At 34.9% G+C, this 15,450-nt stretch overlaps 1 protein-coding gene across 2 annotated transcripts in view; it reads left to right on the forward strand.

Moving 5' to 3' along the window:
• CHCHD3 (coiled-coil-helix-coiled-coil-helix domain containing 3) overlaps nucleotides 1-15,450 on the forward strand; it is a 341,725-nt gene that overhangs the window by 80,169 nt on the left and 246,106 nt on the right. For both annotated transcript variants that reach the window (XM_037836138.1, XM_037836139.1), the window contains exon 3: nucleotides 4,143-4,224. In XM_037836138.1, the coding sequence (XP_037692066.1) occupies nucleotides 4,143-4,224 (82 nt within the window). The remainder of the gene's footprint in view (nucleotides 1-4,142; nucleotides 4,225-15,450) is intronic.

Here is a 15,450-nt window from a genome sequence, read left to right on the forward strand (position 1 = left end):
TAACCAATTGACAGAATGCTAGTGTTTGTGTTCATTAAGATATTTTTGCCATTATGAAAGAAATTAAAATGATTTCTGAGAAGATTTTTTAAGTACAGGGTACAAGTATGTGAAGAAAACATCCTGTTGTCTGAAAACATTTTGAAGGGAAAATTGTGTATGTATATGAAAGCCAGGAACCACACTTACTGAGGTTGAAATCTTTTCGCAAATTTCTGTGGCAGATCTGATTTGTATGGCTTGAACATTTCTTGTTTTTATTCTTTTTCTCATTTCACAAACTTTACCAGTCCCCCAAGATCTGCTGGGAAACTCACGGTGCTAATAGGCAAAGTTGGCCTTTCCTATGCTTCTCGTAGAGTAGTCCATTGTGAAACACTGACCTTTTGGTTTAATAGCAGTTTTATTTGAGAAAACGTTCAAATCCTGAGAGCTGAAAAGAGTGTTTTCGGAAAGGCCATTTTAAATAATGATCTTCAAATGGTATATCTTTTTCCTTTATGCACTTTGGATCAGACCTATAAGAAGAAATATATTGTTGCTTTCTGTTTAGTATTGATTTAAAAATGAAAAACATGAAGCTTAGTTTGCTCAAAACCCATTACTACACTGGTCTATTTTTCTGCCTTTGCTTTGATTTGCTATTTTAGATTTTAAACTCTTCATGCTAGGTCATGTTTTGTTATTTTAAATTCTCAATTGTAGCTAAGGTAATTGCTTTTCATTGTGACCTTGGACTTGAGACCCCAAAGTTGGAATATTATTTTTCTTTTCTGAGAGTAGTTAGGGGATTCGAAAGTTGGCTTTTGGTCCTTTTGCAGGCCAAAAGTGTTACTATGTCAACTAGTTGGGCACCAGGGCTTGTCTTTGTCAATGGCTGTGGGAGCTTTCCTGCCCTTGTAGTTCCTGGTGCTTCCTTCCCATCTTTCTCCCTCACCTCAGGACCTATCTAGATGGTACCACCAGTTATCTGTATCTGTCTCGCCTCACCCCATGGCAGGTGCCAGCAGGGGATAATGAAAGAAAAGACAAGCCTCCAAGCTACGTTTCCTTCTCCCCACACACAGATCCTCTACTTCCTTTCCTTGGTGGTTTCATTCCCAACCACCCACCTGATCACCGTTTGGTAATGGTGTTCTTAGCTGTTTGGCTCCACGTTGATCACTATCATAATAAAAAGCTCGCTGCTGATTTTGGCTTTTCCCTTGGTAGGAAGCCTCTAGTAAGAGGCATAAAATGCCCTGTGAAAATATGAGACTGTTTCATCAGCTCACACAGAAAGCTCATCTTATTACTTCATACTTAGACCTGGTATACTGAGGTTTTGCAGATGCTTAGTTTTAAGATTACACATAGGGATTGAATTTTGCATGATAAAAATTTTGCTGTGGTAATTTGAAGGAATCTAGGGGAAGCAGCATGGTTTTACATATACAACTTGCTTTATCTAAACTGTGTGTTAAGCTTTTGAGCATTATCTGAACAGGTAGTAATAGTTGTTTTGCCTCTTTATGAGAAGTAGATGAAAATGTGAAAATCATCACCTAGAGGAGTGCATAGCCTGGAACTTTATAACTGGCAGGCACCCTGCAGCCCCAGCAGTTCTGTTTTTGCGTGAGGAAACCAAAGCTCAGGTAGGTTATTGATTTATCCAACATCTAGCTACTAGTAAAACAATGACTGTTTAGCCTCTTTGTTGAGCTATTACTGTTTGCAGTTTCTCTGCTTTTATTTGTATTGTATTAAAACCTTTAATGCTGAAAAATCTAAGGTTTGCCTGAATGCAAACAGAATTCTCTGAGTTTTTTCCTTGATTTTGTGTGACCTTTTCAGAGCAGAGACTTGTATCTTTTTCATGCTATGGAATATGAAGTAGGTAAGAAGTAAAACAGAAGCAGAGCAAACAGCTAGAAGGGACCCTAGAGAATATCCATTTCAACCTTTTGAGAAAATTGCCGCCCAGAGAGTAGAAACATTCCCAAGTGTTCCAGATTGTTAGTGGCCATGCTGAAATTAGAACTCAACTAGTGTTTCCTCTGTTTACCTGATTCCTTATCAAGTGAATAGCCATTATATATCACCATTTGCTATTGTTGCTTTCTTCTTTTTTTTTTTTAAACAACTTTGAGATATATTAACTTACCATAAAATTCACCCATTTAAGGTGTCTAGTTCAGTGGTTTTTAGTATATTCCCAGAGTTGTGCAACCATCACCACAATCTAATTTTAGAACATTTTCAATACTTCCCAAAGAAATTGTATACTCATTAGCAATCACTCCTGATTTCCTTCTCCCTCCTATCCTAGGCAACCACTAAGCTACTTTCTTTCTTTAGGGATTTGTCTACTGTGGACATTTCATATAAATGGAATCATAATATGTGGTCTTTGTGACTGGCTTTTTTCTTGTTATGTTTTCAAAGTTCATTCATGATGTAGCATTCATTCTTTTTTTATTGCCATAGAATATTCCATTGTATCTGTCAATATACCACATTTTGAGTATCCCTTCATGAGTTGATGGCCATTTAGGTTGTCTCTACTTTTAAGGTATTATGAATAATGCTGCTATAAACGTTTGTGTACATATTTTTGAGATGTCTCTTTTCAGTTCTCTTGAGTGTGTATCTAGGAGTGGAATTGTCAAGTCATATTGTGACTCTAGGTTTAGCATTTTGAGGAACAGCCAAGCTGTTTTCCAAACTGGCTGTGTCATTTTACATTCCTACCAGCAATAGATGAGGGTTCTGATTTCTCTATGCTTGTTATTGTTTGTCTTTTTGATGATAGGGGGTTATGAAGTGGTGTTTCATTGTGGTTTTGACATGCATTTCCCTAATGACTAATGATGTTGAATAACTTTTCATGTGCTTATTGACCATTTGTATATCTTCTGTGGAGAAATACCTATTCAAATCCTTTGTCCATTTTAAAAATTGGGCTATTTGTCTTTTCATTGCGGAGTTGTAATAGTTCTTTATATATTCTGGTGTAAGTCCCTTTTCAACTATATTATATGCCACTATTTTTTCCCATTCTGTGTGTTTTCTTTTCACTTTCTTTATGGTGTCCTTTGGTACTGTTGTTGCCTTCTGATAGTTCATAACTAAGAGAAAACATCTTAAAACCTTTCATATATCTTCCATGTTTGTTATTGCCCACTGTCAACTAGATATTTTTAAAAGCTTTTGCATATCCTGTTGTAATTAATTCTTAGCATACACCCTGAGGCAAGGTGCTTATAACCCATAATATCAGGGTTATCAAATAATGTGTCCTTGCAGAGCAGAGACAGTACCATCTTGTTTTTCATCTAATAGACTCAAATTTTAATAATAGGGAGGTGTCCTATGTGTATTTCTGCATTCTTTCAGTGTTTCTGGTGCTTTCTTGGTCATAATTTTGGGTAGGAGGTTTCTGTTGAAGAGGAAATAATCTGCTTATTTCTCAGGGAAGGCTCTTATGGAAGTATATAAAATTTGTCCATTTTATTTGCCATTAAAGCTGCATGAATCTTTACAAAACATATCTTACAAAGTCTTCCAATGGAAAGACCAGATGTTTCAAATCAAGTCACCAGGTATTTAGAATGCCCCAGCTGTGTTCTCAGCACTGTTCTGTCTCTTTCCAATTGTTGGCACTTGAATTTCAATTGCATGTTTCCAAAATAAGGTTTCAGAATTATTGTCTTTTTAAAAAAATAAATCATGGAAAAATGAACGTAAATACAAATGATTTTCTTTCTGTAATGATTTTGTGTTTAATTATCAAAGTGATAAGTTTTTTAAACATCCTTCCTTATAGCCTCTCCTCCCCTTACATGTGATTTTCATACTTTAATGAGAGGCCATCATTTTAAATGATTTGTACTTAACACTGGGGAATAAGCAGCTCCTTGAGTTTATTATAAATTTTGGCAGGTGTAGAAATTTCTAGGTCACCAGGGAACTCTTGATTAAATTACTCCTGAAGTGTACTAATTGGTCTTTTCCATAGTGCTTGGGTAGTTCCAAGGAGACACTGACCACCTGGCAGAACTTTGTTCATTAAGGTCTAGTCTTGGTTTTGTTTTTCGGATTATTATTATGTTTTTAAAGAATTTATTTCACCCCCTCCCCCACCTCCCCTTTATGGATTCTAGTTTCTGAAGAAGAGTTGAAAAGAAGAGTAGCTGAGGAGCTGGCATTGGAGCAAGCCAAGAAAGAATCTGAAAATAAAAAACGGTGAGTTTTGTGGTATCTGAAAGATATTTTGTGGAATTGTCATATTTATCAGTTATTTTAAAGAAGAATGTTATATGGCTCATTCTTTATTTTGGCTGAATTAGAATGTGCTGAAAATATGAACTTGGCCAGTTTGAGTTTGGATTGTTTTATATAACCCCCTTCACAAACTTGAATGTAAATTACTGTTGTAGCTCTTGTATAGTTCTTAGTTGCATAAATACTATTTTTTCAGAACATGAGATACAGTTCTTGAGGATTCTTCAGGCTTTTCTCAGGCTAGTTTCTTTGAACAAATGTGTTTATGATTGAAAGTTATATTGGGTAAACATTATGTAGTTGATGCATATCCAGTGCCTGGATTAACAATAGCTCTAATTAGTAATATATACTCACTTAAAAAATTAATATGTTACAAAAAAGGTTGAAAATCAAGGTCTTTCCATAAATTCATCCTCTGGTGACAGGCACTCTTTACCAGTGTTTATTCGTCTAGACTTTTTTCTGTGTACATATTATTGTTGTAATTATTACTCCTACTACTAACAGCTAAAATAATGTTCAATGAGGTGTTTTTGTAATAGTACAAAACTAGAAGCAATCCAGATGACCATCAAACAGTCTACAGATCCTTATATGTTGGTTCAAAAAGAGGTACAAACTGAAAAAAACATCTTATAAAACTGCATAGATTATATATATATATATGTAAATGTATACATACATATATATAAATACTACTTTTTAAAGACTTGAAGTGTATACTTATTCATAAGAATGTGCATACATTTTAATCTAAGATAAACTCAAGTACTTCCCATCTGTGCTATTTTTGAAACTTACACATAGCCCAGAGCATTATAATTATATGATCATCTGAATGTCTTTCTACTATGAGCATCGAACACGTCTGCCACTGAGTAGATGCTTACTTTGTGTTTGTTTTTGTTTTGGACTGCCTATTTTGCTTGAAAGAGCTAAGTGTTAGGAACCTTTGAATTTGGATTCTTGTCCTCAGTTGTTGTAGGACCTTCAACATGTAATTTAACCTTTTCAGGCCTTAAATTAGTTTCATCTCTAAAATGAGGTTTGAAAAATGTTCTTTAGTGTTTCTTCTCTTTTGACAAAGTGCTATGCTAGCTCCAATTTGCACAAAATGTATTGAACAGAATGTGAGTTTTAGATTAGGGCCACTGTTTTCTCAGGTATAGAGAAGTCTTATGGCCTAAGGTTTTTAAAAAATCAGGAGGTAATTAGTACTGCTAAAGGTGTCTGCATATATTCCAGTTGTTTCCCACTCTGCACTATGTAATTTTTTAATTGGATTGTGTTGATAGAATGCATAATTAGGGAAGTTTAAATATACAAATTTCAGACCACTTTCTTAAGAAGCAAAGCAAATCAATATGCTATGGCAGAATTTCTTGTATTTGAAATTTTATAGTTATTTTTAACTGAATTATTTTAATTTTTTCAAAATTTTTTGATCAGTTCATGTTTCCTTTGTTTATCATATTTCACAAAGGACTTTTTTTTTCCCTCTTCCTTTCTCCTCGTATGGTGCAAGCTTTTTGTTAAAGAAACTCTCACTGGGGTTCTTTTTTTTTCATTATTCAACTTCCATTTTCCCATTTGCTCTGCCTTGGTCTGTGAATGGTAAAGGGCAGCTTAGATGAATAAAAGGTGCCAGTGAAAGCCAATTTCATATCTCAAGTGTACTGGGGTTGGCATCCTAGCTGTAACCTGGACAAATGAGTGTTGATAAAGAATTTATTTTTTGTCACCTTTAAGGAGAGCAGAGGGTGGTACAGCCTTTTTATTATTTTTCCTTTTAAAAATTGTTTTGTTTGAAGCCTTCTTCATGAAAACTTCCAGCTGTCAAATCTTGGCAAAAACTGTGTGGATGATATGTATGATAATTCTTAGAAAAATCAATAGCTATGGTGTTTTCTATCAGAAAAAACTTTAGAAAATGTATTAAGAAAGTTTTATGTGCAGTATTTTAAAAGCACTTTTTGGAGTCACAGAGCATTATACATTATTGTATCTGTTGACTTAATTGAGTAAAGCCTTGTAAACAGTTTGAGAAAATAGTTCTTTCTGCCATTATACTTGTATGTGTATGCATGTATGCATGTACATGTCACTCACACATGTCCTCCTTACCAAGTCTTCTATTCTTGTCTCAAATGTACATAGAACTTCAGGCCTTTTCTCAAGTACTTATGATCCAGACATAGGAACCCATACATGTTCGAATCAAACTTGTTAAAAAAGAGTTGGCAATGATTTTAATTGGGATTGTTTTTCTTTATACAATATTATCATTGTTTAACCTTTTTATTAAGGTTAGTTTTAAGCACATTCAAAAATAGAGTGCAGTGAATCCCTATGGCCCATTATACAGTTCCAGCAATTGTTTATTCTGTAACCCTAGCCCCTTTACTCATTCCTCCATGCCGCTGCATCATGTCATTTCATCTTAATGTGTTGTTTTTTTTTTTAATTAAGATGGATGTCATTTCATCTCACTGTGTTTTTTTTTTTTTTTTTAATTAAGATGTTGACATGATGGTGTGGTGAGTGCTAAGGAGAGGCAGTAACATTTTTAGCTGGCTGATGAGCTTTGTGGCAGGGGAATATTCTGAAATTTCCTCTATCAGGCTAGCTTAAACACCTGTTTTACTGAGGTTTCTTTGGTAGAAGGACTGAAATTTACATTGGTTAACTTAGAAAGCAAGGAAATTTTTAGAAGCTTATTGGATCTTCAAAAGAATCAAAAGGAAGGCCAGAGGACCATTAACTAGGGAAGAACTGGATGCCGCTAAAACTGAACAACAGGAAAGAATTAACTAATTCTCCAAAAGGAAATCAGGATGAAGGTTCTATTACAAAGGGGAATAGATGGCAGGTGGCTGAATTTCATTGAACTGAATATGCCATTGATTTTCAGAAGCACTATATTTGTTGTACCACTAAGCATACATTTCTGCACATTAAACTTATCACTTCAAATTTTCTTATTGAAGGAATTCATTAAGACTTACATTAAATTTTTAAAAACATGTATCATTTATATATAAATAAAAAGGAAAATACAAGCAAAATAAGTTGGTTAAGGGGGGTTCCGAAATGGAGGTAATTCAGTCCCAAGGGGATGTTTGACAATATTTGAAGTAATTTTAAGTTGTCACAACCTGGCAGGTATTGCTGGCATCCAGTGAGTAGAGGCTGCGGATGATGGTAAACATTCGATAATGCACAGGACGGCCCAGAATGTTTGGCTCAGAATATCAGTAGGGACAATGGTGAGAAACCCTGGGTTTAAGGTATTCTTGAAACCTCTTCACATTAAGTCTAATTCTTCTGAATTAGTTTTTGACTCGGGGTCTTGATATCCTAGTTGTCCCACACAATATCATAATCTGTGTCATCAAAAGCTTGGCAATACTGCATTCCTTAGAAGATTGCTCATTATTATTTCTGGGAATTTTCCAAGCTGCTGACATCAGTTCTTCAAATTTTGATGTTTACACGTAGGCTATGAGAATTGCGGCAGGACTGCTGCCTGACAGACAGCAATTGCATGATGATTTCAGGCGTGTGAAAATGTAAAAAAAAAATGTGTCTTAGAATTGATGAAATACAGTCCGTATACACTGCAGAATATTGGACTGGAAATGAATTCTTGAGAGTCTTGTCTCACCTCCCACTTATTGCAGAAACCCTTTTACAGCATCTCTGCTGGGTAATGCCACCCACATCTGGGTCGCATTCAGATATTTAAACTAAAAGATAACTTCATTATTTCAGTCTTTTAACTCTCTTCTTCCTTAAATCTAAATATACAGACATGGCACAATTAAAAGTTGCCTTGGAGAAGAAGTTTTCTTACCAGGGCCACAGTGATGATGTAGCTAATTATAAGCATTATGACTAGATATGTTATATTCTCATTTTTGGAAAACATTTATATGTGGCTTCTCCAGTTTATCCAATCAGTTTATTCTGTTTTATGGGAATCTTGAGTGGTTTGCATAGTTAACAAAATTCATACCAAAAAAATTATTGATATATTAATATTCAGAATCTCAGTACATGCATTGAGATTGTCAGACCTAATTTAGAATCATGGTTTTGCATATCAAAACATCTAATGGATGGAATAGCTATTTGGAGTTCTGGGAGTTCTTTAGTAAATGTCCATGTCAGCAGCCTGTATTTGCTGTGATGTTATATTGCGTGTTTTGGATTATAGCTGACCAGATTGTGTTGTAACTATAGCAAGCCAATAAATATAGCAATGACATGATATGCTGCAGTTTGAGTATAGACTTTTAAAATGTGATTTACTTCTCACCTGCGCCATACCTCCAAAACTCAGTCTCTGATAGCAAGAAAAATGTGACTACTTCTGACCTCTGGCCTCTGGCATTTGAATTTCACCTCTTTACTTATAAAGGCAAGTGAAAGTGTTTCAGTTTTAATAACCTTTCTTCAAGAACCAAGAATAGAGAGAATAGATGCTTCATGTTGTAACTAGTTGTACATCAACCAAGATTATTTGCATGCTCTTTTTGAATGGTGTACAGTTGAGATTTTTTTTCACCGTTTAAATACTTGGAAAATTATATTAGATTTGTGAGACTTAAAATAATTAATTTGGTTTTATAAATGTTTTAATAAAGTTAGCCATACATTTTATCAGATGTTAGACTATAGCACATTATATTTATTTTTCCATTTATAGCATTACTGATGCCATCAAATAAGGGTTTAAACCTTATTTGTTTTTTAACTCCTTATGGTAAAACAGTGAAATTCATAAGGATGGTACCTTCCGCTTAAATTCATTACATGCAATAATTCATTTTGATTTTATTATTAGATATTTTCTGCTTTTGGAAGAAAACGCTGACTAGGGAACGAGGAAACACCTATGAGAGACGAACAGGATTTTGTGGCATAGCTTCACATTTAAAACACATAATGTAAGAAATCATATACTGAGCATGGTGGTCTTCCACTTAGTAAACTCTCACAAATATTGTTGAATCGAATGGCTCACTAGGACTGGAAAATCTTGACAGTAGCTTTTTTTTTTTCTAGGAAGGGCAGTTCTACATTATATTAAAAATAAAATTAAACAAATTAATCTATGCCATTAATATCAGATATTAACCAGAGGAGACTGTAGACACTTGCCCTTTAAATCTTTGTTTTAATTTAGTGTGGTGTTGAGCTCTGCTTTTGAGTCATAGACACCAATTGCAAAGAACTTATGCAATTACATACATTTAAGCTGTTTGCAATCTCTAAGTATACAGTAACTGGAAAAAGAAAACAAAAACAACTTTCAGGGGACTAGAACTATTGATAATGATATTTATCAAACTTTGTCATAAAAGTGTAGTTTGGAATTGACCTTAGGAGATCAGTTAGAAGTCAATATTCTGTAATGGCAAACACAACTGTCACAGGCAAATGAATTTCACTTCTAATTTATGAATACGTTCAAGGAAGGTAATTACAGAAGTTTGAGTTGTAACTCTTTTCAGTGACTCCCACCTTAAGTCCATGTGTAATCTGCAGTACTCTGCTGTGATGTGAGCATATTTCCCAATCTGGTTTCATGGTTTGTTGGCATTATCTGCAAAATATTTCTTTATATGCTTAAACATTTAAGAGATTTTTATGTAGTGTAAGAAATTTCAATGATTTAGATTTATTTTACTTTTTAACTCTACTTTAGTCTTTTTTTTTTCCATGCTCATTGCTTTACTCTTGCTTTATACCCTTACTTTTCTATTTACGGGGCTTTAAAAGTAGATAAAGACATAACTAGTTCTGAATGTAATGGGAGGATCACATCAGAGCCACCCGATACTCTTCATTGGACATCCTTGTAAGTGCTGTATGGGGATCCTGTGCCATCTGCTACTTTCATCTTTTTGTTCTAGTGGCACTTTTCTATTTTGAATAGAGGCAACTGCTTCCTGTAACCAACAATTATAGAAGGTTGAATTATCCAGTCTGTTTTATTAACATCTTTTTACTTCTTTTTTCCAAATCCAATTTTCTTTCCTATTGATACTATGCTGTTGTAGAATCCTAGCCTGCATTCTATTTGAGAAGCTATTTTTATATGATAGAAATCAGACCCAGAAAACCAGAATCAATCACACATGCCACAGAAATCTATAACTTTTTTATTGGTTGTAATAGCAGCAGTGATGTTCAACTGCACTTCTTGTTCAGATGTTTCTTCTGACAGTAATCACAGTGTTCCCTCTCATGAAGCATAGTGTTTGAAGTAATTTGTGCCAGAGTTTGTTTCTGCATTTGGAAGTTCCTAGGAATTGGTCGCAGAGCATTCAGTAGTTAGTTGTTAGCAGTCCTTGTTGATGTTCCGCGATTACCCTGAACATTCCTGTTTTTTTTTGTTTTTGTTTTTGTTTTTGTTTTTGTTTTTTTGGAGGACTTGAAGTTTGTGATGTACTCTGTAAGTCATTAATTAGTACTTAAATAAACCATTAATGTTTATTGTCACTGTTATTACTGTTTTATAAAAACAGATGACTGAGATAGATATACTTCAAGTTTTTTGGTTGGCAGCAGAACCAAGATTTGAATTGGGCTGCCACATAACCCTACCTAGGCTATTACTCATATGGGATCATATTGTCTCTCATCATCCAGTAAACATTTATTCAAGGGAAATCCAACCTGGAACCCTGACTTAAAGCTGATTGAAGTGCCATTCTGGTTCTAATGAGGACTAGGAACCTAGAGCTCTGTCACCTTTTTGTTCCCTTTCTCCTTCCTAGAGGCCTGGAGATCATCCTTGTAGGCCCTAAAGCTAACTGGGGCTTAGGTTGAGAAACCTTTGATCGGATCATTTTCTCTCAAATTCAGGCTCTTGGCATACTCGGTGTATACTTTTTTAGTCCAAATAGCATTTGTTGAATAGTCTCAGTTCTGTTTCTGTTTTAGACTGTGGGTGGGCAGTGAACTCAAGTTCACTATGATGACTCTGGAAATTCATATTTAAGGGCAGTGGTTCACGTAGGCTGGGACTCGGCATGGCCAACCCTTCAGCCCTGGGCCTTTGAGAATCCATCTGCTGATTCTGATGATCATGCTGTGTTAAGAAGAGTGCAGAAAAATGTGAGACCTTTCTTATGTAGGTACTTCAGGATTTCCCGTCTCCTCTGTTGACCTTAATAGTTTTGCGACTAGAACCTTGAGCTGAAAATTTCTAAAGCAAATGTAAATTCATCTCAGGCTTATAAAATTCCCAAACATTTTTACATTTTTATGTTTAAGTAATAATCCTCTCTTTCCTTTTCCTGGATGGAGAAAACAGTTTAAAAACGAGTAGTTCATCTCAAGTTTCTGCCAAATATTTTGAGAGAACTCATGTTCTTTTGCATCTCATTCCTTTTCCAAAAGCAGATATAACTTGTCTTTGATGAAAACTTTACTCACAGTTTATGGATGACATTACTCACAGTTTATGGATGACATACACATAGAATATGCACCCTGGGGTTGCATGTTATCTGTTATGAAAGTCCAGAGTACAGGACCCATATGTGCAACATTTTAAAAAAAAGTTTTAAAAGTAGGTATTGCTATCTTATGCTTACTGTGTACTCAGCACTATTCTAAGCACTTTATATATTTTAACTCATTTCATCCTCATAGCACCACTATTAGGTAGGAATTACTATTATTCCCACTTTATAAATGAGGAAACTGACAGGCTAAGTGACTTAGATACTGGTATTTGAACCCAAGTCTTTGCAGACTTTATACACTTAACCACCCCACAGTACTTCCTTTGCATGTATATAGGGAACACTTTCTTTAGATTTTTCATTTACAATAATAGGAAGGAGTAAGAAATATTTACTTGGATTTTCTCCTTTAAACCAATAGTAAATAAATGATCTCTTGAAGATAACCTCTGTTGTGTAATTAGACCTGGCCAGCTATTCTTTTATGATATTTTCAAAACTTCCTTGGATTTAGGACCAAGCTCTTTTGAGAATTTGCTTAAAATTAATATTTCTCTTTTTACTAGGGCTATAACTAACTTCCTATTGTAAGAAATAGTAAATAGATTCTTTGTGTGCACATTGTCAGTGATGGTGGCGATTTCAATTTCTTGTTAGTATGTCAAGCATTTTTAAGTTTAGGATTGGTACATTTTTCTTAATAGCACAATGGGGAATATAGGGAAGCAGATGGTACCCCACCTCATGAACTTCAGGGGTGAGTATCTGCTTCTGTTTGTGAGGCACACAGGAGCTCATTTGTGGTCTAAGTTCAGTGGAGCAACTTGGGCATCTGCCATGGTGGGGAAAATATGTACACCCCCAGCCTCACTAAAGGGGTCAAAAAAAAGAAAAAAAAAAAAAAAAAAGGCTCAGGACTTTACTGGTTATTAACTCCAGAAATTATTTTGCATTTCTCCATCTATATTTATCCCGAAACTTTTTTTTTAACAGGAGACTTGGACTTTTTCTAAGTTCTTATATATTGCTTGTGTTGCTTGTTGTGTTGGGTTTTGGTTTGTAGTGTTTATTATTGCTATTAATATGCCTTTTTGTATAATAGTCAAAATATTTTTCTGTCATCACATTTAGTCTACAAACTTTTATGCTTTAAGATCAATTAAAAAAATGAACTGCTGGGACATTTTGTTTTTGGAACTAGAATATTGAATTCCTCCATTGAAATACGTGCTACAAGCACAGGGGCAATTTATTAGTTATACACTATTTATAGTTGTTTCTGTACATGGAAACTATCTAGCCCCTCCAGGCTGAAACGATTTCGCTTGGAAATTGTTTTCAAGTTATCCCATTATAATGATTTCAGTGTGATTTTGGTGTCAAGTGTGAAGTATAAAAATAGAGGTTAACTGTGTAAATGTTTCAAATAATTTGCAAAATTGGAGTTCCTTCATACCTTCTCAGAATGGATCTTCTTAAGTCCTTATTCCCCAGTGCCATTTTGTTAGTGCTAATCGGAATAAAACAAAAATCTCTTAGAATTAATAAATTACAATGGCATTTTGCTTTCCTGACAGGGTTGGTGGATTAAACCCAAACCAAACCAAACCAAACCAAACCAAACCAACCAAACAAACAAAATCCACTGATTTAATGTGGGAAATGTCTTGTTTATTTAAAAACCATTAACCAACAGAGTTTCTACAACTCTTTATTATTTTATAGCACCAGGTAGGCTTGACTTAGAAAGGTCATTCCTCAAACTGCTGAAAACATGTATAATGTTGGTTTGTAAAAAAATTTACAGAAGAAATAGACACCTATTGAAGAAATTCAGACCATTCAGAAGCAAAAACGATTGCCCCTTTTCTTTTTTCTACTCCCTTCCCTACCCCACCCTTCGTCACATAAAATCACTCGCATTTTCATACCCTGGGTGAAATATATTGTTAACAATAGTGTATATAGTTTTTTATTATTATTATTAATTTAAACAAACAAGATTGAACTAATCATGTTCTATAACTTGCTTTATTTTTCACTCAAGTTATATGTTGTGGTTCTCCTCCCATGTCAGTATATGCAGATCTCAGGTAGACTTTAGATATAACACATGCCATTTAAGGAGACTTTACCCAAGAAGGGTAGTATCAGTAATAGTAATAATAATAGCTAACAGTTTTTGAACACTTACTTTGCGCCAAGCTCTGGTCCAAACACTTTACACATAATTGATTGTTTAATCCTCCTAGCAACCTTATGAAGTAAGTTCTCTTTTGGTATCCTCATTTCATAGATGAGGTGACTGAAACACGAGAGAGATTCACTTGCTTACAGTCACATAGCCTGAAAATAGAGGCCCTGGGATTGGAACCAGGTGCAGGCAGTTGGACATCTAAAGCTGCAGCATATTCACTATTCGGCTGCCTCTCAGAGGCTCCATCATTTTCTGCTCCAGTAGTGGTGTTACCCATCTGAATGTTCTATCTGAATCTTTTGGTATGGTTCACTGAAGATTTCTGTTTTCTGGGCTTCAGCACAGTTAACTTTGCCTTGATTATGAAACTCATTAAATAAGGAATTTAGTTTTAAAAGGAATTCACCAATGAAAGGACTGTTTCGTGTTTTTGTTTTTTAAGTCCACATAACTATACTTTGAAGTAAAACTGTCAAAATACTGTCAAATAGTGGATGAAAATTAATATTTCTGTAGATTTTGCTGTAATTGTTGGAAATGTATTTCTTTATGAATATATCTGTCAACTCTACAATTCAGTTTTTATAGAATTAAAGCAAAGAAGCCCAAATCATTATCCAACTGAGTTTCTGTAACTTTTGCTATTTGTGCAGCCCTTGGTAAATTTAACTTAGAAAATTCTTTCTTCAAACTAATGTTCTGAAAATGTGGATAATGTTGTCTAAAAAAAGTTGAGGGTAACATTAGAATTTTATTACTGATATTTCTGATTCTCCTTCCTGCCTTTATGTACTTCCTTTTTCCCTTTCATTTAACCATCTCTGGTACCTCTGCTCCTAAAATATATTACAAATCCCAAACTACTGTAGCCTAAACCAGTGGCTCTTAACCTGGGCTGTCACTGGTTTCTAGGTGACATCTGGGCATGTCTGGAAACATTTTTGGGTGTCACACATAACATGGGATGTGCTGCTGGCATCTAGTGGATTGAGGCCAGGGATACTGCTGAATGGCCTACAAGGCATAGGACAGCCCCCCACTACAAAGAATTATCTGGTCCAAAATGTTAGTAGTGCTGAGGGCTTTTTGAGAAACTGTGGTCTGAGCCATTATTACCATTTCTCACTTGCTCTATGACACTATCCCTTGCAGGGCACCACTCTTGTCCAAACAGCTCTAGTGTGCGTTTAAAAATGTATTTTTTATATGTAAAATATAAATGTAAAAAATACATTAAAAAATGAATCATGTCAGCTTCTTTGCTGAAAACCCTCTAATGGCTTTTCATTAAATTTAGCATAAAATCCAAACCCTTACTTTGACCTAGAAGGCCTCTGCTTACCTGTACACTCTCATACCTCATCTACCACTCTCTCACTTACCACTTCAGCTACACTGACTGTAAGCTTGTTTGTGCCTTCAGCTCTTTGCCTAGAATACTTGCTGGCTCCCTCTTATCATCCAGAGTTCTCAAATAACCCCACAGAGAGTCTTCCCTGATTGCTTTAT

This window comes from Choloepus didactylus, chromosome 5 (genome assembly GCF_015220235.1).
Source record: "Choloepus didactylus isolate mChoDid1 chromosome 5, mChoDid1.pri, whole genome shotgun sequence".
In the NCBI taxonomy this organism is placed as follows: Eukaryota; Metazoa; Chordata; class Mammalia; order Pilosa; family Megalonychidae; genus Choloepus; species Choloepus didactylus.